Source organism: Panthera pardus, unplaced genomic scaffold (genome assembly GCF_024362965.1).
Source record: "Panthera pardus isolate Hobbes unplaced genomic scaffold, ASM2436296v1 HiC_scaffold_6, whole genome shotgun sequence".
In the NCBI taxonomy this organism is placed as follows: Eukaryota; Metazoa; Chordata; class Mammalia; order Carnivora; family Felidae; genus Panthera; species Panthera pardus.
The window spans coordinates 73,888,309-73,913,572 of NW_026526991.1; the positions used below are offsets into that span (position 1 = coordinate 73,888,309).

General features: G+C 35.5%; 1 protein-coding gene across 1 annotated transcript in view; it reads left to right on the forward strand.

Annotated features, from left to right (window-relative positions):
* The window catches only part of SLC2A13 (solute carrier family 2 member 13), a 378,633-nt gene that overhangs the window by 51,270 nt on the left and 302,099 nt on the right, over window positions 1-25,264 (forward strand). The window contains exons 2-3 of the mRNA XM_019452458.2: window positions 4,247-4,406; window positions 24,272-24,480. Of these exons, the coding sequence (XP_019308003.1) occupies window positions 4,247-4,406; window positions 24,272-24,480 (369 nt within the window). The remainder of the gene's footprint in view (window positions 1-4,246; window positions 4,407-24,271; window positions 24,481-25,264) is intronic.

The window sequence follows — 25,264 nt, forward strand, 5'->3', positions numbered from 1 at the left end:
GCCACCTTTCCCACAGTATCATCAAGCTCTAACTTACTCATTCACCTAATCTCTGCTTAAATGTGAACTTCTCATCCAAGAACTCTCTGATTCCTCAAGCTGGAGTCCTTTTGCTATTAGTCCTTCATCGTCCCTTTGCTATGAGCTCATGTTCCTCACACTTTCCCTTTGGTGAGACCCATCACATTTGACATCTAATTACTTGTTCAAACACATTTTGCCTGTCAGATGCTAAGCTCCATGAGGACAGAGGACATGTCTCTCTTACAGCACTGTGTCCCCAGTGCTTAGCACAGTGCCCAGCTCAGATCAAATATGCGATGAGCATATCCAAGTGATGGGTACTTGCTTCTGTGATTTGGGCTCTCTCAGCCTCTCCTCTCCACAAATACTCTGCTTCACATCTTTTGTTTACCTCTGAGAAAATCCCATATCATTTCATATTTATTTGAAGCCCATGCCCTTCTCTGTAGAATTGTCTACCCAGCCTCTCTGAGCTGGCATCCAATCATTGTTAGCATACAGCAGTTGTCAGCATCACAGGATGGAGCCCAGTGTGTCACTGTACTGTGACCCTTACCATGGTATTTGGAAATTATTATCTGATTGGCCGTTTATATGAGTAGGGTTTGTGTGCAGCTTCTTTTATAACAGAGACCCTGTTTTGTGGACTTATATTCATCCTGATAATGTTAGCACCTAAAACAAGTCAAACTAAATCAAAAAAGTTAGAATGCCTCACAACTAGAGGTATAGTAATCATAGAAATAATTGCTAACATTATGGACTACTTTCTTCAAAAAAATTTTTCTTAACATTTATTTTTGAGAGGGAGAGAGACTGAGAGCACGAGGTGGGGGAGGGGCAGAGAGAGGGAGACAGAATCTGAAGCAGGCTCCGGGCTCTGAGCTGCCAGCACAGAGCCGATGTGGGGCTCGAACTCACGAACAGTGAGATCATGGCCTGAGCCGAAGTCAGCTACTTAACCGACTGAGCCACCCAGGCACCCCCATAGGGACTACTTTCTATATGTTATGTACGATTTTAAGTGCTTTGACTGTGAATTCATTAAATCTCAACTCCTGTGAAAGAATTGCTTTTATTCTTCCCATTATATGGATAAGCTGGAGACCAAAAAGGTTAGTTTGTCCAGACTTAACCAGCTGGCGAGTGGCAAAGCTAAAATTTAAACCCGCTGGTTCCAGAGCCTATCCTCATCTGTTGTGGCCAGAGAGTAGAGTCTAGAACTTTCAAAATTGGGTTCTGGAATGTCTGTCTGCTTCAAATTCTGGTTCCTCCACTTATTCATCATGTGACCTGGGTAAGGTCCTTCTTTGCAAAATGGGGATAATCATATGTCTTTTAGAAAGGTGTTCTGAGGATTAAATAAGATAACCAGTCCTCGTGAAATATTGAACGTAGGCAGTTCTAACACTGGTTAAGTCAATGTGAACACTACTTGGGCACATCTTTTGAGGTTCTTTTCAATTCTAAATCCAGTGAGTCTGTCTTTTTATAGTTCCTCAGTCTTTTCTCTTTGCCAGTCCCTGTTACTTCTCAAGGTTCTAGTGTTTATTTTTAATAATAAACCTTTATAAGGGCCTGACGACATCCTTGCAATTGTATCAAGTAAAATCTGTGGGCTATATGACAAGCATGTGCTGCCTAAAACCACAGTCCTGATTTCCCATGCTTAAATGTGCAGGTTACATGGTTGAGTGAAGATGTCTGGCTGAAGAGAGCAACAGAATTCCTGTTTACAGCCAGACCAAAGCCGGAAAAGAAGTCCGGACAATTAAGTTTATTGAGATGTTCTAATTGTAAAAGAACTAAAAAGAGTATACAATTAACTTGTCAACATATGCATCAGATGTTTCCTCTTTCCAAGTTAGATGAAAGCCAATTTAGTATGATTTGTGTTATTAAATTGATTAGCAGTCAGATGGAAACTTTCAGCTGTTTAGGTGATGATTTAATTGTAAAGACTATATCTACTGACACATGCTTATTTTATGAAACTCTTAAAATCTTAAGGTTCTTTTCGTGTATATTTATGTATGTTGACAGATGCTACAGCAGCAGATAATACTGGTGGAAACTACAGAGTGTACAGTTCAGAGATTTAATCGTCTGACTTGTGTGCAGACTTATTATTAGTAGTTTTTCAGTAGTACAGAAGCAGATATATTACTTAAATCTTGTCTGTTTGTTTATTTGCTTGGGTCAAATATGGAACAAAGCAAATAAAAATGTGGTAAAACATATGTTTAAAATAGGTGGAAATTGAGACAGTGGTGGCATCAGGAGGGAATTGAGCTCGCAGAACAAATACCATCAAGTCCAAACCGCTTGGTAGAGGTGGGCCTCTGTGACTGCCTAAAGAGGGAAATAAAAGACAACTGTGTGGTTTATGGTGCCCATAATCACAGGTCACTTGTTGAGAGGCACAACTATTGTAGTCACTGAGACTGGAGACAGATGTCTCCCATTATCTGGAATGTGGTAGATAGCACCTTCAGCAGCCCTTGTACAGAAAACACGGCAACAGGTTTTTTGGTACTGCTACCTTTAATATAGGCTATTTTGTTGGCATTGTAATGATTAATTCATGAAAAGCAGTTTCTTCTTAGGGTGCCTGGGTGGCTCACGTGGTTAAGTGTCCGACTTTGGCCCAGGTCATGATCTCACAGTTTGTGAGTTCGAGCCCTGTGTCCGGTTCTGTGCTGACAGCTGAGCCTGGAGCCTGCTTCAGATTCTGTGTCTCCCTCTCTCTCTCTGCTTTCCCCCACTCATGCGCGCGTGCGCGCTCTCTCTCTCTCTCTCTCTCAAAAATAAATAAACATTAAAAAAAAAAAAGGCAGTTTCTTCTTCATGGGTGTGTTATGCAACCCATTGGTGTTCTGGTTTAATCTAGAGATCAACTTATAGTATCTACAGATATAAAAAAGATCATATTTTCTTAGATAATCCTTTTTGATTGTTTTTAACTTAGTTTCGTGAATATCGATTAGATGAATATTGATTAGTTTGGGATTAATTAATCAGACATACCTAGAAATTGGAAGTGCCACTGGGAAGTGAGCTAGATACGGCCAAGAGTACCAAGATTTTCTTTTAGGTAATAATTCTGGATTAGCTCAAATTTGGATTAGCTCACCTGACGGTGTGCATCAGGAATGCTTGGAGGATTTTTAAAAGACAGATCCAGGTGCCTGGGTGGCTTGGTTCCATGTTTGACTCTGGATTTTGGCTTAGGGCATGATTCCAGGGTTGTGGGATCAAGCCCTGCATTGGGATCAGTGCTGAGCATGGATCCTGCTTGAGATTCTCTCCGTGCCCCCCCCCCCCCTTTCCCCAACTCACTCTCTCTCTAGAAAAATAAAATAAAAATTAAAAAAACTGAAGTCGTAAAAAGACCCATCTCCCATCTCTGTAGTTTTTTATTTAGTAGGTCTAGGATGGGTGAGGTGAGAGCATCTTCATCTTCGTTAAAAGAGAGAGAGAGAGAGAGAGAGAGATGGCCACATAAGTGATTTAGTGATCAGTGAAGTTCTAGAACTACTACCATAGATTATGCTGCATTAATTTTAGATAGAAACAGATTTTAAGCACATACAGCTAAATACACCTTAGCCATAAAGCCATTTATTTTATAGTTAAGATCATATGTTCTTGAGGACTGTAAATTTCCATAGTATTGTCCATTATAATCTACTTCAGAATTCTCTACTGAGCCAATTGAATAGGGTGATTTAATGTATGGATTTCTTATTAGTAAACCAATTAACAGTTTTGGTGTGTGTCTACTGGAACTGATGAATTTGAACAGTTAATATGATTCTGGGATAATTTTTATTCTCATCATTGTCTGATTATATTTCTGTATAGACTAAAAATATTTTGATAACTGTATATCTAGAGAGCATTTTCTTATTTTTCATCCACAAAACTTATAAAGTGTGCTTTATATGCATTGTAAAGTTATCTGATAGCTCTAGAGGTAGTTTTAATTTGTAGTTATTTACATGATAATATGAAAAATGATATTCAGAGATTGGTGTCTCCACATACGTCTTTACTTATCTGTGGTAGTCACTAGTTACAGACAGAATCTTTAAGTATCTGGTGAATCTTGGTTTAAAGTAGAAAACCAAGGCTGTGTATGTGTGTCTTTGTCTAGCATCAGTATTTACAACAGAAACCTTGAGTAAATGTCCTCTGTTGACTTTCCATTGTTTCTTTACAGGCATTGCCTCCATGACAGTGCCAGTGTACATCGCTGAAGTCTCACCGCCCAATTTAAGAGGTCGATTAGTCACCATTAACACTCTCTTCATCACTGGAGGCCAGTTCTTTGCAAGTGTTGTGGATGGAGCCTTCAGTTATCTCCAAAAGGATGGATGGAGGTCTGTAAATTGTCCTTACAGTTAATTTTCAAATCATCTTTTTATAGAATGGGAGAAAAATTGAGAAATGATAGGAAAATATAACTGGGTATTTTGGATCATTATAACTAATTTATAAGTGGGTGGCATTCAGCAAAATTGAAAGTGGACAAGAAGCTGGTATTTATTTTAATGATAGACAAGGAACCTACCATTATGAATTGATATTTACAGACTTTTTAGCATTTAGGTGACATTTCTCACACTGTGTGTAATCTTTTGCAATATTTGTTTAAAAATGAATGCAGCAATAAATATGTATGGAGTTCTTGAATTGTATCAGTGATTGACAAGGTGTTTATGAACTGCAGATATAACTAACATCCTTTTTGGATTGGAGAATCTACATTCTGACCTGAGTGAAAGAAAACCCACTCCTTAAAGATACAGATTTAGCTATATAAAAATATGTTATTATATACATAAATTTAAAATACACAAATTATTCTTTAATCACTATTTGGCTTATTTTGAATCAAAAGAGATGAGAAAAATGTTTTTAAAACTGTTCTAAAATATTTTCAAACTGACTGTCATAGAAACAAACTAATCTTCTGTTAAAGCTTAAAGATATTATAGGCTCTGGATTTTGATATCATACTTCATAGTATTCAGAACAACAGATTGATGTAACTGCTTCGGGGAAATTTTATTAAAAACCTGTGGCAGGTTATACAATATTCTCTAAGTTATTTTCTTGCTACCATGTATTACAACAAATGTTTATTGACCATCTACTCTGTATGAGTGCTGGGGATAGAATGTTGAACAAGACAGACTCTAGTCCTTATATAAATGCATGGTGCTTACAGTGTTGAAGTGAATTCTTAACAGCTGAAGAAAAAAGGGTTTGATGTGGTGCGGATGTAGGCAATCAAGCTTCTATGTGAAAAGCACAGTAAATCATGTGCCTTGATGAGCCATTAAAGACTGAGCCTGATGAAGTTTTATTAAAAGTTATGTGAGAAAACTCATTGATGCCAGTTACGGCCTACATTTGTCAGGACATTAAAGAGAGGACACAGTTCTTAAAAGCATTAGCTCTTTCTGCAGATGTTGCTAAACCACTTTCTACCTTTGAAAGAATGAATCTCTGCCAAACTGAGAAATTACTGGAAAATTGAAGAAACAGGAAATTTCATCATTCTTTTCCACTCTGTAGATGAGCAGAAAGACAGATAACTGTTCCTAGTGTAAAGTGATATTTTGAGTTTTTCTTGGAAACTCAGTGCAAGTCAGTTTTCAACCCATGTCTTTAAACAGATCTAAATCATTTACATTAAGTTAAAAAACTTATTATGTAACTAATATATATATATGCTTTTATTAAAAGTCTATTTTTTGGGTTTTAAGTTTGCAAAGAGACCTTAACTGATAAAAATCTGTTTTTAAATGAAAACATAAAGTGCATAAGCCATATTTTTTTTTACTTAAGTATAGTAATTTAGGTATCTTTGTACTGGTTAGAAAGAAGAGAAAGATCATACAGTATTGGAAATTATTTATGAATGTGGTATCCCTCTGTAGAAGTGGGAGACTTGCTTGGGTCAGGCATTAGAACACTTTCAGAGGCAGAGTGATATAGTTACAGACAAACTTGGATTCAGATCTGCTTTCTGCCTCTCATTAGCTTCAAACCTTGGACAAGTTACTAAGCTCCCTGAATTTTACTCTTGTATTGTAAAAAATGGGACCAAAAATACTTGTCTTGTTTGATTATTGTGAGATCTAAATTATTATAGGTGAAGTTTTCAGCCCACTGCTTCACATACGGGAAATGATCAATAAACACTGAATCACATAGTTATTTATTCTGATGAATGAATAAAAGGATGGTGTTCTTATAGGTAAGTTGTGAGGTTGAAGGAAAAGCCATCTTATGGCTTGTATTTTCTTTATCAGTACAGATGAGACTTGGAGGTGATTGGGAAGATGCCTAGGGAAGATAACTGTTAAATGCTTATAGCTTCTGTAGAAAATATAAAAGACTAGAGACAAAAACGATTTTCCACATATCCATGGGATCCCAGCTGAAGTTGGGGCTACATACTTGCAGTGCATTTTCCCCACAATACTAGAGAACCGAGGGGTAAAAAAAAAAAAAAAAAAAAAAAAAAAAAAAAAAAAAATTATATATATATATATATATATATATATATATATATATATACACACATATGAGGATGGGAAAACTAACTTGGGCTGGTATTCAGATGAATGCATTAACATCTTAGATCACTTAGAACTCAACTTATTGTTTGCATGAATACACATTCACTTGTGTCCACGTGCAAACATGTTACCTTTTTTTCAGCTGGTGAATTTTCCGTGTGTTCTTTTCTTCCAGTATTTAGTATTCTTAGCAGTGTGTTTAACTCATCTGTTTCCTGGGCTAATAGAGTGTGGTTATAAGCAAATAAAGGTTGAAGTACTACCTCAACATCAACTTTAGAATTGTCAGCAATACTAACTTATTTAAAATTATAGCAATTGGGGCACCTGGGTGGCTCAGTCGGTTGAATGTCCAACTCTTGATTTCAGCTCAGGTCAGGATGTCATAGTTCATGACGTGGTTCACTGACAGTGTGGAGCCTGCTTGGGTTTCTCTCTCTCTCCCTCTCTCTCTGTGCCTCTCCCCTGCTTGTGCTCTGACTCTAAATAAATAAACATTAAGAAAAATAAAATTATAACAATAAATAATTCATCCTTTTTGTGGCAGTATATTTCAAAAATCCTAATTAAAATGTGGGTGTAAATGTTAAGTACAGCATTTTTTTCATACTCATATTTTTGTATATTACGAAGTAAGATGTCCCCTATTTTACAAGAGTTTTGATATTTTAACATTGTTTCTTTTTTATTCCTTTTTGACTTTTATTGCCTCTGAAACTCTACTTCAAGCTACTAAACATTTTAAATATTTGGTTGAGGCCAGATGGCTGTTAACAGAGAAGACTTTAAAGCCAGTTCTTCCTACTTGAAATCTAACCTCTTTCTTCCTCCTTCTCCTTCCAACAGTTTATAATGTAAAACGTGGTTACTGAAATTTTCTACACTAGTGATCAGATTAAAACATATAGAAGATGAAACTGATTAATCAGATAGAAAAACTTCTTAGCTTTTGATGTTCTTGAAAGAATAACCCATGTTTTCTGCCAGATGGGTCAAATCTACTGTTCTTTTATTGTTTGGATGTCATAGAAATAAATTATTTTCTGCTGAACGACTAGAAGATGAGTTTTTCTAGAAAAGAGCATTGCCGGTAGAAAATTGAATGCTAGTATTTTTAAAGCACTCTAGTGTTATCAGACCTTCTTTTCTGGGAAAAAAAATGTCATCTGGCTTCATGAGGAAAGAGGAATAAGGATTTTGAAGAGATCATTAAAAATTAGAATTTTGTAAAATCAACTTTAATGAGATACATACCATTCAGTTTACCCATTTAAAATATAATTCATTGGCTTTTAGTGTATTCACAGAACTGTGCTGCCGTTACTGTAATCAAATTTAGAATATTTTCATTATCCCAGAAGGAAACTCTGTACCCCTTAGCTGCCACCCTTCAACCTTCCAGCTCCTCCAAGCTCTAGGCAATCAGTTTACTTTTTGTCTGTATGGATTGGCTAATTTTGGATATTTCATGTAACAATATGTGGTCCTTTGTTGACTGGCTTCTTTCACTTAACATATTTTCAAGGTTCATTCATGTTGTAGTATGTGTAAGTATTTTATTTCTTTTTATTGGCAAATAGTATGGATAAAACCACTCTCTGTTTATCCATTTGTCAGTTGATGGACATTTCTGTTTTTTGGCTATTATAAAAATGCTGTGAACATTACAGTTTCAGGGTGGACATGTTTTCATTTCTCTTGGGTATATACCTAGGAGTGGAATTGCTAAGTCATATGGTAACTATGTTTAGCCTTTTGAGAAACGGGCAGACTATTCTACAGGGTACTGTGCTATTTTACATTTCTACTTAGCGATGTATGAGGATGCCAGTTTTTCTACACAGTAAGAAATAATTATCTTTTGATTATAATCATCATAGGTGGGGGTGAGATGGCATCTCATTGTAGTTTTGATTTGCATTTCCCTGATGACTCATGACGTTTGGAAAAAATTTATTTTTACCTAATGTATTACAGTGCTTATAAAGGTGGCAGAGGTGTTTCAGTAGTTAGCATTAATGATACCAGGTTTTATCACTGTTTGCCATTTTCTGTGCTGATATTTTTTTAATCTTGCTTATTTGAACATAGATTTACTCATTACACTTCAAGCAAATGAAGACTTTCTCTTTTTAATTGCTGAGTTAAAGCCTGGCTTGTGGCAGGCCTTTGATAAATATATAACAGAGTAAATTTAACAACTGTCACCATGATTGTGTAAAACACTTACTTGGACATGCCACTGCTTAAATATTTCAAATCCTCTCCATTTCCCGTAGGAAAAAACAAAAACAAAAACAAAACAGTGGTTTGTGGTGTCTTCCATTGTCCAGTCTCTGCCTGCTTTTCTAGATTGTAGAACTTACGTTGCCTCCCTCCCTCCTCCTCTATACAACAACCATGACTGTATACCCTATACACCAATTGCATCTTGCGTTTTTTTTTTCCTTCTGCTCACTTTACCTCTAATGCTTTCCTAACCTGTTCTGCTTTACTCGTCCACGTGTTGTTCCTCCTTTAAATCTCTGCTTTGTGTATCATGTGAAACTGGTTTTGTCCCTTTGTCCTTTCATTAGACTTTATACATAGCTTCACTGTTTTATACTTCTGTTATATTGAACTAGTTACTTTTTTGTCTGTATTCTCTAATTCACTTTGGAGCTCCTGAGTGTCATTGACTTTGTACTCATTTTTAGATCTAGGAAAGGGCCTGGAACATAGAAAATGCTCAATTAATGTTTATTGAACAGAGCTGAATTGATTCGGCTCTAGGGAAGGGACTCTTACCTAAAGTGAAATGGTATTGATTTTTAAACCAAAATACCAATTCATTAATGTATGTTGAGGAATACATTTACTTCATAGATAGCTTAAAAACTAAATTATTAATCATAAGTGTTTCTTACTTAAGGATAAAAATCAGAGAATGAAAATTAGTTTCTTAGCCCATGTAACTTTCCATCTCTCAAAATAATATGCCTCCCTGGCCCCAGAACACTTTTTGTTCCTCTCTCTTGGCCAGAGCTGGTTTTCAAATGAGTATTCCTCTATTTATAATTACATAAATTACCATGTGACTTAGAGTAATAAGACTGGTTTATCTATAGAGAGGCTAAGTCATACTCTTTTATGTTGATTTTTCTTCATTTTATTCTCAGATTTAATTTTTTAAAATTAGAGTTAACTCACTAATCCATGGACAGTTGTTTGTGAAGTGTTTGAGTATGCTAGATATTTTCACATGTATGTGCTAGATAAATTCATCATTTATGTGATGCTTTTTGTCTGTGTGCTAAAGAAATAGAATTTGAGGAAATGTAAGTGTTGAATGAGAAGCACAAAATATTAGTGTTAGCAACATCTGTATGAGAGATTTCTCTGGAATATCTTCAAGCTAATTCATGGACAGTGTGACATTGTTCTGAGTTCTTTGAAGAATTTGTGGACAGAGGTGGAAACTGGGACAGAGTATAGGCTAGCTGAGGGTAGGATCAGAAGGCTTGAAACCGAGGTGATGAGGAACATGAAAGAGGGGAGCCAGATTCTAGAGGTTTGTGAATTCTAGGCTTCAGAGGTTTTGAACTTCCATCTATAGGCAAAGGGAAGCTATTATTTTTTGAGCAGAGCATGCTATAATGTGAGTCAAAGATTAACATGAGAGCAATGCCCAGAATTGATTGGAACACTTGGCTGTTGGATGGATGCAAAGAAAATATTTATGAGGCTCCCGCCAGAATGTAGGTGTGAGATAGTGAGGTGTAACACTTGCAGACTTCAGTTAGTATGGAAATCATTCAGTTGTTAAAAAAAATTTGGGGGGCACTTCCTGTATACCACTGTTGTGGTTGGGACTAGAGATAGACCAATAAGAAACATACCTGTTCTCAGCCACCTCACAGACTAATGGAGAGACTTTTTCATCATTATGTTAATTAAATGGTGGATAGTGTTATGGAAGCTCTTAGGGTGTGTGAATAACTTAGCTTTATGATGGAAAGATATTTGAGCTGAGTCTTTTTGAATAAGTTCCAGGCGTAGTGAGGGAGAAATAAATTCTAGGTGGCATGTAATTTTCAAAAACCCCCTGGTATGAAAGGACCAGTCATGTGTGGGCAATAGTGAGAAGTTTTATTTATTTATTTATTTATTTATTTATTTATTTATTTATTTATTCCCTTTAAATGTTTTCTTTTTAATTATTATTTTTTTTAATATATGAAATTTATTGTCAAATTGGTTTCCATACAATACCCAGTGCTCATCCCAAAAGGAGCCCTCCTCAATATCCATCACCCACGCTTCCCTCTCTCCCACCCCCCATCAACCCTCAGTTTGTTCTCAGTTTTTAAGAGTCTCTTATGGTTTGGCTCTCTCCCTCTCTAACTTTTTTTTTTCCTTCCCCTCCCCCATGGTCTTCTGTTAAGTTTCTCAGGATCCACATAAGAGTGAACACATCTGTCTTTCTCTGTATGGCTTATTTCACTTAGCATCACACTCTCCAGTTCCATCCATGTTGCTACAAAGGGCCATATTTCATTCTTTCTCATTGCCACGTAGTACTCCACTGTGTATATAAACCACAATTTCTTTATCCATTCATCAGTTGATGGACCTTTAGGCTCTTTCCATAATTTGGCTATTGTTGAGAGTGCTGCTGTAAACATTAGGGTACAAGTGCCCCTATGCATCAGTACTCCTGTATCCAATAGTGAGAAGTTTTAAAGCAGCTAGTTGGAGGGCTGTGATTACTGTTGGGAAATTTGAGGGTGACATAGAAAGGCTGTCTTCAGTAGGTATAAGTAGAACTTTAAATCCCTTGCATTCTCTTTAGCAGTACATTGAATTTATTTTGCTTATTCAAAGTACTGAAAATAATTTTCAAACTAATACCACTTTGTGAGGAAAAATTAGCCTCTCCATTATATTTTACAACTTAAATCATGTCAATAATATGCTTTTCAGAATATTTCAAAAAGGGTGACATTTCTAAACAAATTGGTGCTGGGGAAAGTGTTATAATTTAGTACTAATAGATCATTCGTGTTTGGCTCCATACAAAATACAGGATATAAAGCTGTCTTAAAAATCTAATTGTGCAGGGGTACATGGGTGGCTCAGTCGGTTAAGTGCCCGACTTTGGCTCAGGTGGTTCATGAGTACCGGCCCCAGGTCGGGCTCTCTGCTGACAGCTCAGAGCCTGGAGCCTGCTTTGGATTCTGTGTCTCCCTCTTTCTCTGCCCCTCCCCCACTCATGCTCTGTCTCTCAAAAGTAAATAAACATTTAAAAAAATTCGGTGCAGTGGCCATTTTAAGGAAGATGGATTTGGCTAACAGCTTGATGACATGTTAATATCTTAATGTTGAGGATATTAGTAATTTTGTCATTGACAAAATTAGGATACAAGACTATTTATTATAAAGGTATCATAGTGTTGTGGGAGGAAAAGATTTAAGACTTGCTTTCACAGCACATTAATTTACCTGAGTTCTAATATCCTCATGTAGCTAACGTTTTAGCAGTTGTACAGTGTTATTAGGATCAAATGAGTTAATGATGGCCAACATATTTACAAACTCGTAAGATATTGTTTGCTGTTATCTCCAGAAAGTCTTAGGTTAATTTTCTATCTTATATCTAAATATGGCAATAAAAATATCCCTCATATTCAGGTATCTGAATTTTCTAGGTAAAAAGTGAATATAGTTTGCTAATGAGAGTGGTTTGTATAAGACTAATCTCCCCTGAAGATGACTGTTATAAACCACAGACAGAATGCTAAAACTGTTTAAGGCATTGGAAAACACCATCTCCAAAGGTGGGTTGGCACTGAAGGGGTTTTGATTCTCAAAGTCTACATTTATGACTTTTTACTTGAGGACAGCCCTTAATCTATACTGGACAGCTATAACTTAAGTAGAAAACTACAGCTTTATTGGCTTACAGTGTCAATGGCTAGAGTTTGGGGTGGGCAGAGTGGGATGGAATTTGAAGGTGAAAATCCAGGAAAAGAATGACTCATATAGGAGGAAATCCCCCAAATCTGAATATTAACTTACTGCAAATATTTACTGACCTCAGAACTATGGATATACAGGAGAGATTCCTTGGAGCCTGTGGAAAACAATAATTACAAGATGATAAAAACTGGGAGAGATTATATTTCTTGCCCATAGGAGGAGTGACATATTTGGATTTTGAAACTTGAGGCTGCAGCTTAGGTTTTCTATTAGAACTGCAGAAGGATCATGCCTTAGAAATAAAGACTTTGTTGCATGACTAAGGATTTGCCCCAAGACCAAGCCAAAACTGAAACAGATTCACACTAACCCAAGTATAAAACCAAAGCTCCCCAAACTCAAGGAGGCTGATAGGAAAAAGTCAGCATTATTTGGGAGAAGAGAACAAAATCTAAGAGTCTTTATAGTTTATCATTCACGATACTCACAACACAAAAAATTATTAAACATGTGAATAAACACAATTTATGATACATAATTAAAAGAAAATTGGCCAATATAGACCTCAAGATGATGCAAATGTTGGAATTAACAGAAAAAAGACTTTAAAGCAGCTATTATTAATGTGTTGAAGGACTTAGCAAACAAGATAGTCATGTTGAGTGACCAGATGGTGAATCTCTGCAAAGAAATGTAAACTATAAAAAGAGAACCAAGTATAAATTCTAATACTATAAGTACAATGTCTGAAATTATAAATTAAATTAAAACTTAGAAAATCCATTGGATGGGCTTAACAAATTGAAGATGACAGAAGATAGGGTCTGGTGACTTGAAGGCAGATCCATTGATATCATCTAATATGAAAATGAGAAAATAAAAAAGTTGAAAAAGAAAAAAGCCTCAGTGACCTAGGGTACAATGTTGAATATTCTTATATACCTCTAATTAACTCTAAGTAGCCTAATATACATTAGACTTTTGTCTACATTTGTTGAGGTCCAACAAAAAGAGAATGAGGGAAAAATGTGTTAAAAAAAAAAAAAAAGAGGGGCGCCTGGGTGGCTCAGTCGGTTAAGCGTCCGACTTCGGCTCAGGTCATGATCTCACGGTCCGTGAGTTCGAGCCCCACGTCGGGCTCTGTGCTGACAGCTCAGAGGCTGGAGCGTGCTTCAGATTCTGTGTCTCCCTCTCTCTCTGACCCTCCCCCATTCATGCTCTGTCTCTGTCTCAAAAATAAATAAACATTAAAAAAAATTAAAAAAAAAAAAAGAAAAAGAGAAAGCAAAAAAAAAAAAAAAGCTGCCAACTTCCAAAATTTGGTTGAAACACTAATTACTGATTCCAGACCATAGTGAATCCCAAGTATGATAAATATAAAGATGAGCAAACACAAACATATCATAATCACACGGCTGACAACAGAAGGTCCAGAGAAAATTAGGATCCTAGAAAAAAAAAAAAAAAAACAAAAGACACATTACAGGAACAGCAATAGAAATGATGGCCAACTTTACAAGAGGAACATTAGAAGGTCCGGAAACAATGGCATGTCGTCATTAAAATACAGTTGACTTTTGAACAATGTGGGTTTGAACAGATTTTTTTTTTTGATAAATATGGTATAGTATTGTAGATGTATTCTCTCTTATGATTTTTCTTCTCTCCAGCTTTTCTATTGTAAGAATACAGTACATAATACATATCACATACAAAATACGTGTTAATTAACTTAATTGAATTTTATTGGTAAGGCTTCTAGTTAACAGTAGGTTAAGGTTTTAGGGGAGTCAGAAGCTATATTTAGATTTTTGACTGCACAGGGTGGGTGCCCTCACTCCCATGTTGCTCAGGGTTCAACTGTACTGAAAGAAAAATGTCAGTCTGGTAGGAGAATACCCTTCAAAATATAGGTAAAATAAAAATGCTTTCAGATAAAGTAGAATTAAGAGAATCTCACCACCAGACCAACTGTATTGAAAGAAATTCTTCAGACTGAGGGAGATGATCCTAGATAAAAGCTCATCTACAGTAAGGAAGAATACCAACTATCATAATAGGAGGCTAAATATAAAGGACATTATCTGTTTTTTGTTTTTTTGTTTTTTGTTTTTTTTTGCCTCAAACTTTTCAAAGACCTGTGACTTTACATTTAAATGTAATGCATAGAGCTATAGAATATATGATGACAATAGTAAAAAAGTTGAGGGGAGTAAATGGAAATTCTACATGTTTCTGAAGAGTTATGATATTATCTTTAAATAGTAACGATGCATGTTTTTATCCTCAGAACAACCACCAGAATACATTATACAAAATACATAGCTAAGAAGCCATTATAAGAATTAAGATGGAATATTTAAAATACTTGGATAAGCTAAACAAAGGCTAGAAAAGGAAGAACACAGGTAAAAGTAATGGATGGAACAAATGGAAGACAAATAGTGAACGGTAGACTTAAAACCCAATTATTACAACAATTATAAAGGGTAAAAATTTTCATTGTGCACAAAAAGCATGACACAAGCCTATGTTGTCTAAAAGTGACACAATTTAGGCATTATGGCATATGGCATTATAGCCATAGATAGGTTAAAAGTAAGAGATCTATGCGAACAGTTAAGTATAAGAAAGCTAGTGTGGTTATGTTAATAATCACACAAAGTAAGACTTTAAGATAAGCGGTATTACCAGTGATAAAAGGGGACATTTCATAATGATAATACAATGAACTAATCAGAAATAATAATAATAAAAAATGTATAGTTTCTTTAGAGAGCTTTCAAAATGCATAAACACAAATTAGCCGATGGTAGTTGCACGATATTGTGAGTGGACTTAATGTTAATAGATCTTTACATCTAAAAATGATCAAGAGGTAAACTTTATTTTATTTATATTTCACTACAATAAAATAAAAAAGCTTTGCAGAACTAAAGGAAAAAATAGATCAATCCAGGCTCATATTTGGAGAATTTGAAACTTTTTGCAACTGATAAAAACAACCAGACAAAAAGTAAGATTATAGGAAAACCAGACAACACTGTTAACTGCCTCTTTCAGACTGACATTAGACATTCTCTAAAACTGACCATATCCTGGACCATAAAATAAATGTTAATAAATTTTAAAAATGAATCTTAACAGCATATGGTATCTGACCATACCAGAATTAAATTAAATATTAGTAAGATAGCCAGAAAATCTTCAAAAACCAGCATGTTTTAAATAACTTATGAATCTAAGGAGAAATCAGAAGGAAAAATTAGAAAATAGTTTTAAATGGAAAGAAAATGCAGTATGTCAAAATGGGTGGAATTCAGCCTCAGCCGTGTTTAGGGGAAAATATGTAGCTAAAGTGATTATATTAGAGGAGGAAAAATCATATGGTCTAAGTTTCATGTAAGGCTAGAAAAATATGGGCATGTTAAACCCAGAGAGAACAGAAGAAAATAATAAAGACTGGAAGTCAATGTGATAGAAAGCAGATAAGCAATATAAAAAATTAACAATGTTGATTCTTTGGAAAGGTTAGTAAAATTGATAAACTGATTATGACTTATTAAACTGGTTAAGAAGAAAAAGCTAAAGCACAATTTATCAGTATCAGGATATCTGGAGTATCAGTATCAGGAGTAAAAGAGAGCACATCATTGCAGCGGATGTTATTAGGATAATGAGGCAACACTTTGAACAACTTTGTGCCAATAACTTCAACAACTTAGAGGAGATGGGCATATTGCTTAAAAATCACAGCACTACCAAAAACTGGGCACAGGTAAAATGGAAAAGTAAAGTAAAGGATCTAGAATTGCCAAAACCATCTTGAAGAACAAAGTTGGGAGAGTTTTGCCTGATTTCAAGACTTAGCATAAAGCTAAAGTAATCAAGACAGACTGGTAAGGATAGATAATCAATTAGTGAAATAGAACAACATGGATGGATCTCAAAAACATTATGATTGGAAGAAGCTAGATGCAAGAGAGCACAGTCTCCATAATTCCATATGAAGTTCATTAACCTGCAAAATAAGCTATGGGGACAGAAATTCAGTCATTGGTTATCTGGGGCAGTGGAGATTGGAAAGCAGATGGGTATAGAGAATTTCTTGGATGATGGAAATGTTCTGTTTTTTTTTTTTTTTATTAGGATGGTTATAAGGATACACACACACACACACACACACACTCATATATATATATATATATTTTTTTTTTTTTTTCCTCAAACTCTTAGAATGGTATACCTTGGAACTCTTTATTTTGTGCAAAATTTCCCTAAAAAATGTTAACCTGCACCTTCTGTCAGCTCCCTCCATTATATCCCTTTTCTGCATTGGCCAGTGACTAATATAAATGTTGTTTTTGCCATGACACTTTTTCTAACAATCTTTGTTGAAATAACTTTTGTCCTTATTCCTACACTATGCCCAAGCTTCAGTCATAGCAATTAAATGTAATCCTGTTTTGTTCGATGATTACTAGTGTATAAGTTCCTTGAAGCAAAGGATGTCTGTGAATCATTGTATCTCCAAAATCCCTAGCACAGAGCTTTGGATATAAAGCTCTGGGAAAAAAAAAAAAAAAAAAAATGAGTGGGAAAAAAAAAAAGACAATATGTGTGTAGATGTGATTGTGTGTGCTTTATTTCTAGCACTAGTACTGTGCATTTTGTGCAAGTCCCTGTATTTTGCCATGTAGTTTAAAACTAAATATCTGTGCAAAATACATTCATTTGTTTAATATCACATCTTATTCTGTCAAAGTAAGCATATCTTGCTGCTTTTATTATAATCACAACTCTCTAAATAACCTTGGTCAAACTACCTATCTCATATACCAATATCAAATTACTTCGAGGTGTTTCCCCTACCTACGTAGAATTAACATTTTCTTATGTTTGCATATTTGGCAAGATTTTTTGTTAACACAGAATCTTTCACCAGGTAACACAAAATTTGCTCATTTGCTGATCATATATTGTCTGCTTTTTACTTGAAAGATTCCAACTGGGACATGCTGATTTTTTTTTTTTTTTTCTTATGTACTTTCAGCCTTGGTCTCTTGTTTACTCTCTGCTGCCATCAGGTTATCAGATATGTCAGTCATCAGTGTTGATGTTCTACATGGTCCTTGAAGGCAAAGGAGAATTAATTTACCAGCCTGGAATCTCAATTTTCAGTGTTTTATTATTTTAATTTTTTATCTGTTAAAATGGAGTTGTGAGTCTTGCACTAAATTTGAAAAATATGTTATCAAGTGAGTTGTAATTACAGCAGGTGGCTAGATTCAGTATTATCTTTTTGCATCTAAAAACTTGCATGAAGTAGAAACATATTACATGCGTTATAATTTATATTTGGTGATTATCATGTAAATATCTTGTGATTAATATATGATGGTGAGCATTTCTCTTGTAAATCCAAGAATAGTGATCTTTTAGTAAATATATCACTCACATGATTATTAAGTATATGAAAAGTCTGTGAAAAAACTCAAAATCCATAGGAACATTGAAGTCAGGTAGCTCAAGATGTAGTGGTGAAGGAGCAGTGTTCTTGAATGTGTTTTGAAAGGGTTGGACTATGCCTTTTTAAGGGGAAAATATTTCACTACCCTAAACAGGGCCCAGTGATATATATCAGAAAGTTCCAGCTTGGGGGGATGTTTTTGGATTGACACAGCACTACGCTGTCTCTGCTTTTAAGTGCATTCATGATGCTTAAGGATTGGTGTAGAGTTTGGCATTTAATGTACATTAAAGGTGATGTTTGCTGGGTAAACAGTTCAGAGTAGCAACTCAGAAAGATCATAGGAATTCAGCCTTAGCTTCCCAAGCAAATAAAGCAAATCTTCATTAGGTATCACTTTCAAAGAATGTACTGATTCTAACTGCTGACCCTTTTTATTTTCAATGAACTGTTTCAAGAGGAAAAAAAAGGTGTAGTTTATTTCATAGTTCTATGTAAAAGGATGCTCATTGGAAACGGTAGAGTTTTAAAGAATAAGGCTTAGTATCTTAATAATGATGATATTCCTCTTTTGCATGCTGTGCAGAAAAGGGCTAACATAAACCATATTTGTAAATCAATAGGAAATAGATATAAACAATGCAAGCTAGAAGACAGAGGATGGAAATAAAACTATTGGAATTATATATATAGTTTTGTCACCCTTTTTTGGTGTATTATAAGACAGTATTGGATATTAGAGAATATTGCTACAAATCCTTACTATCTCAGGGACAAACTTCAGAGATTGTCACTGAGCTAATCTAAGTGTTTTGAAAAATAACAACATTCTCTGTGACTAGAGTATAAGGTGGAGATTTGGTTTAAAAATACATACTTTTAACAGTGTGAGGTTGAGAGACAAGGAAGTGATTATTGAACTGTACCTTAATGCTCTCATGGCCTATTAGAATAATTGGTTAAATGACTGCAGTGTCCAAAAAACCTTTATATGCTTCTCAGAGTGAAGTGTCTTCCCTTAGTAGAACTCAAGACCTATAAAAACAATTGCATACAATTTGTTTTAAATATAACATATTGTAATACAACTTCCTTAGCCGTGATAGTTTTTCTATAATAGCTTGACTTATAATTAAAACCATAAATCATTCAGCTCTTCTATCATAAGGCATTTGCAACCTTTTTTACATTGGGAATTTAAGGAAGAAAAACAGGAGAAGAGAAATGAACAGAACGTGGATGCAGGGTGCAGTTCCTCACTCCTGCACAATTCATTTTGGAAGGGGAGAGGCTTGGAGAGGCTTTTGGGAAGGAGAGATTGAAAAAACAAAGTGTTATGGAAAGCAGTGTTAGATCTGTCATGCCCCTTATGTAATATATTTTAAAAGGATCAAATCAAAAGACAATTTTCTGTTCCCAGTCATCTTTTAAAACTATCTCCTGCCGTGTATGTTACTTATATTTTTCCTACATGAAAAATGTATGTGTATGTTAAAGAAAAAAGATACTCAAATTGAGTTTGGTGCAGTGTTCAAAGCGAGCAGTACAAGTTTACCCTCACAAATGAGATATTTTCTTTTAAGTAATAGCTGATTATTTTTATAGTGACACTCTGGTGTTGAGAATAATAGGATATTCATTTGACACCAGCAGGTCTTTGTTGTTAAATTTGCATTTCCCCTGCTCCCTATGACTGGGGGTGGACTGTTCCCAGGTAGCCCCTTTGCCATGTTATTCTGCAGTGGTTTAATATATTTGATAGACGTGAGTGAACAATAAAACTTATAAAAGTTATCCTTGAAAGTCTTTAAACATGAAGTTAAAGTAAATTAATGTTCTGTTTTATGATTTCTGCAGAATTGTTAACTAATCATTAAACATTTATTATATAGCTTGACTTACAATAAACATATTTATTATAGGAGCCAAATTGCCTAGATTTTAATCCTAGTTCCACTGCATACTAGTTCTGTATCTAATTTGTACCTGGTTTCTTTGTCTTTAAAATGGGGATAACGGGGGTGCCTGGGTGGCTCCGTTGGTTAAGCATCCGACTTCAGCTCAGGGCATGATCTCATGGTTTGTGGGTTCAAACCCCCGTGTGGGGCGCTGTGCTGACTGCTTGCTCAGAGCCTGGAGCCTGCTTTGGATTCTGTGTCTCCCTCTCTGTCTCTCCCCTGCCCCGCTCACACTGTCTCCCTCTCTCTCAAAAATAAATAAATGGCAATAAATAAATAAATAAATAGGAGATAATCATGATACCCACCTAATAGGGTTGTTGTGAAGGCAAATGAATTAAGGTTTCTTAAGCCCTTTGAATAGTGCTTGGCACATACTAACTAGTGCTATGTATTAGCTATTACTATTGGCTGCTGTTAAGTGGTGACATGAATAAGCTACATTCAAATAGATTTTTTTCATGTATTTGGAACATAATCATTACCTTGTGGAACTACTGAGAATAAGTAATGTGTTCATCATGTTATCAGTAGACCAGATTATCAGATAACCATGTTGTTATCATGAGAGAAGTGGGGCAATTATGAACTACACAGCTCTGTGTCTTAAATGGCCATCTATTAGAGCATACTTGCCTTCACTTTTGTAGGTGGGAGCAACATGATTCCTTTAAGACAAGAATGGTGGTGAATGCACAGTACAACGCAGGACCTCTGGTTTTGTGTCAGGTACCTGAGTCTGCTCAGCCACCATGGGAAGGACTGTCACCAGGGAATGCAGAATCTTTGGTTCACAGAGCTTCAGTTCTTGGCACTGGGAAGAAGGCTTAATAGGTGAGGTGAAATAGCTGGGCTTGTCTTCTTTGGTGATAGCTGGCCCAGCCACACCATTTGAAAGCATTGCTTACCATTTGAGGGTCCATCCTTAGTTTTCTGGTAGGCAGGTGCTGGTGTGGCTAATTGGGCCAGAAACTATCTCATTTGTTAACTTCAATTGAGAAAACAGCTCAGTGAGTGAGCAGAAGATTCTAAAGAATTTTAGAATTCCTGAAAACATGGCAGTTTTGCTCGAGTCCACCTACTTTCCCTTCCCGTCAGCTTGGTGTGCCTTCAGAAGATAAATAGCTTTTGCCTTAAAGTGTGGACCTTGGGTGCTCATTGTTTACTTTCACCCCTTGAGTTTTTAAAAACAGAGCTGTGGTTCTCAGTCCTGACTGCACATTAGTACCACCTGGGGAGCTTTTAATAAAGCAGAATTTCCTGGGCTTGGAGCCCAGGCCAGTTAATCAAAATCCTGGGTCGGTAGGGCCTGGACACTGTAATGTTTTAAAAGTACCTCCCACCAAAAAAAAAAAAAAAAAAAAAGTACCTCCCACCTCCATTCTATTGTGAAACTAGGGTTTAGAACCCTTGATTTAACTCACGATGATGAAATCTTCCATATCAATAGGTAACTACTTGTTTGGGGATTGACTGCCCTGGTTTATCAGTAGACTGTCTTATTGGTACATTCTCTATCATTTATCTGGTTCCCTATTCCCTTGGATTTAGAGGACTCATGGTGAGTTCTGAATACATACTGCCTTAACTGAGCCTAGAGAGTTCCTGCTCTTTTAATCTCATAAAATTTTTATCAGTAACACAGCAAAGCAATCCCTTATTTTTCCTATTCTCCAGTGTGCGCATCAACAGAGCAACAGTTTTCCTCGGGAAAGAAATTGGTTAGTTCTACCTACTGGATATTTGTGTGGATGATACAGCCAGGAAAGACGAGTTACATTGAATTGATTGAGAGGTGAGGGAGTCAGGGAGGTAAATTTCTTTATATATCTATCTCTATATCTATCTATATATCGATCTATCTATAGATCTATTGATCTGTCTATATAGATCAATTTATATAGATCAATAATTTTTTTTTTGCTGAGATTCTTCACCATTCTAGGTACCATCTGTATAATTTCACTTAATTATCCCAGATGTCCTATGAAATAGACACTGTTACCTGTGCATTAAAATACTAAATAATTTGACCAGGGTTTTGTGGTTAGTATGTCCAGAACTGAATGCAACCCAGGTCTGTTCCTATGCTCTTTCCATCATAAACAACAGCTCTCCAGCAAACCTCAGTTTGTTCTCTTTGTTAAGTCTGTTTCATGGTTTGCTTCTCTCTTTTTCCCACTATGTTCATCTGTTTTGTTTCTTAAATTTCACATATTTGAAATCATATGGTATTTGTCTTTCCATGAATTATTTCACTTAGCATAATACACTCTAGCTCCACCCATATCATTCATTTCAACGTTTTGTTTGTTTTTTTTTTTTTTTTTTTTTTTTTATTTTTGGGACAGAGAGAGACAGAGCATGAACGAGGGAGGGGCAGAGAGAGAGGGAGACACAGAATCGGAAACAGGCTCCAGGCTCCGAGCCATCAGCCCAGAGCCCGACGCGGGGCTCGAACTCACGGACCGCGAGATCGTGACCTGGCTGAAGTCGGACGCTTAACCGACTGCGCCACCCAGGCGCCCCCTCCACCCATATCATTCAAATGGCAAGATTTCATTCCTTTTAATGACTAATATTCCTTTGTATATGTATATATTTTTATCTATCAGTTGATGGACATTTGGACTCTTGCTGTAATTTTGCTGTTGTTGATAATGGTGCTGTAGATACTGGGGTGCATGTGTCCCTTTGAATCAATATTTTTGTATCCTTTGGGTAAATACCTAGTAGTGTGATTGCTACGTTGTAGGGTAGTTCTATTTTTAACTTTTTGAGGAGCCACTGTACTATTCCAGAGTAGCTGCCCCAGATTGCATTTCCACCAACAGTGTAAGAGGGTTCCCCTTTCTCTGCATCCTTGCCAACAACTGTTGTTTCCTGTGTTTTTAATTTTAGTCTTTCTGACAGGTATGAGGTGGTATCTCATTGTAGTTTTGATTTGTATTTCCATGATGATGAGTGATGTTCAGCATCTTTGATGTGTCTGTTAGCCATCTGAATGTATGTCTTCTTTGGAAGAATGTTTTGTCATGTTTTCTGCCCATTTCTTAACTGGGTTGTGTTGGGGGTGTTGAGTTTGATAAGTTCTTTATAAACTTTGGATACCAATCCTTTATCAGGTATGTCATTTGCAAATATCTTGGAGAGGTATTCTTAACACCCATGTGACAATTATATTTTTTTCTCTGCTGTTTGTGGAATTAAAATGAATTTGTTTGAAAAGTAATGGACTTCTTTCACAAAGATATACTACTAGAGGCATCAAGGCTTGCTTTACTCCACTTTGGATTTAACACAGCTTAAAAGTTGGAATAGCTTTGAAAACTGTATTGAGTCAAATGACTTCTAATTGATTTATGACTATCAGTGGGTGTGGTTGTTATGTAATCACAATTGGCCCTCTGACTTCTACCATCATGAATCTGCCATGAAATATACCCAGGGAATTTGGATCAACAGAAAACATAACACCTGTCGTAGATTCATAGAAGTTTCCATTTGAAGACCTTGAAGTTTATCTAATCTAACCCCTCCATTCAAAAAGATTGAGGTCTAACATCAAAGAGATAATAGGAGATCAGTCTAGTGGTCAGAATAATTTTGGAGATATCTTTGATATTGATGTACTCATATTGCTATTTTTGTTATTTCCCTGATGGATTTAAACTGATCTGCTTATTTACTATATTTGTATCATCTTAATAATAATTATTTGCTTCTGACTTTTTTTCTGCTATAGGCTTCTCCTTAATTAATGAAGGTGAACATGAAGCTTGATGGCAAAATGAAATCATTACTAATCATTCAAAGAGCAAAAATAAGTAAATTCGGGCATTTTTAAAAATGAAACGTGTATCTTTTTAAATAGATTATCAGGATTCTGTTTTAGTTCCTTTTTCTATTGTAAAATGCAGAATCATATATATTAGTGTTAGAAGGGGATTGTGATCATGGTGCTTTGCATGATGTGTTTGGTTCACAGTGCATATATATAATTATTGTGACTTTTGCCCATTTTTTAATTGTAATTTTTGTGAGAGAGAAGAATCAGATTTTTCTCATTTTTCAGCTTCTCACTACAGCATAAAAATATCCTTTTTTTTTTTTTCTGATCACACACACACACACACACACAAACACAAAAGATCATTCTAATTTAATATTAGATCCTGTTTCCAATGTGGTGAACACAAACCTTTTTTTCATACTCCTTGCTAGTATAAGTCCAAATTTTACAGTAATATGTGGATTTCTTATTACAGGTACATGCTGGGGCTTGCAGCAATTCCAGCAGCTATACAGTTTTTTGGCTTTCTCTTTTTACCTGAAAGCCCTCGATGGCTGATTCAGAAAGGACAGACTCAGAAGGCCCGTAGAATCTTATCTCAGATGCGTGGTAACCAGACCATTGATGAGGAATATGATAGCATCAAAAACAACATTGAAGAAGAAGAAAAAGAGGTTGGCTCAGGTATGTAGATTTTATACTTACACAAATCTTAATATTGCATAGTGGTGTTATCTAGAAACTATTCTTTTGCTATTATTTAATACCTCTAAATGATATAGTGGTTTTATGTGTATAAACAAATCAAAATAAATATATTTTAATTTTAAAAGTAATATAATAGTGTTATAAAAGAAAGAAAAATGTTCCCATACTACCACTGTTCTCACATAATTACTATTTTTATTTTTGTGTAGTCTCTTTTATTCTTTCAAAATTGGATATGCTTGACATGGTTGTCATCATTGTGTGTGCAGGCGGTAATTTTTGAGCTATATGTATATTTTATATATATATATGCATATTGACCTTTCCATATTAACTAAAAGGTCATAGTGTGAACTATTGTCAAAATCACTTTAGTAAAAATACCTTGTTTACGTGTGTTACATTAATTTCCATATCGGTTTTTTTTTTTTTTACGTTTATTTATTTTGAGAGAGAGAGAGAGAGAGAGAGAGAAAATATCCTTAGCAGGCCCCATGCTGTCAGCGCAGAGCCTGACGCGGGTCTAAGTCCCACAACCTGGGATCATCATCTGAGCCGAAACCAAGAGTTGGACACTTAATTGACTGAAGCACCCAGGCTCCAGTTTAGTTTTCATAGAGAATAAGAATACCTTCAGACCCTAGTTATGGAATCATTTTGTGCTTCCCTGTTTTCATTAAAATGTTTAATTAACTATGTAATCAAAATTTCACCATGTTGGAAAACCAAAAAAAAAAAAAAAAAAGTTTTTAGTCAATTT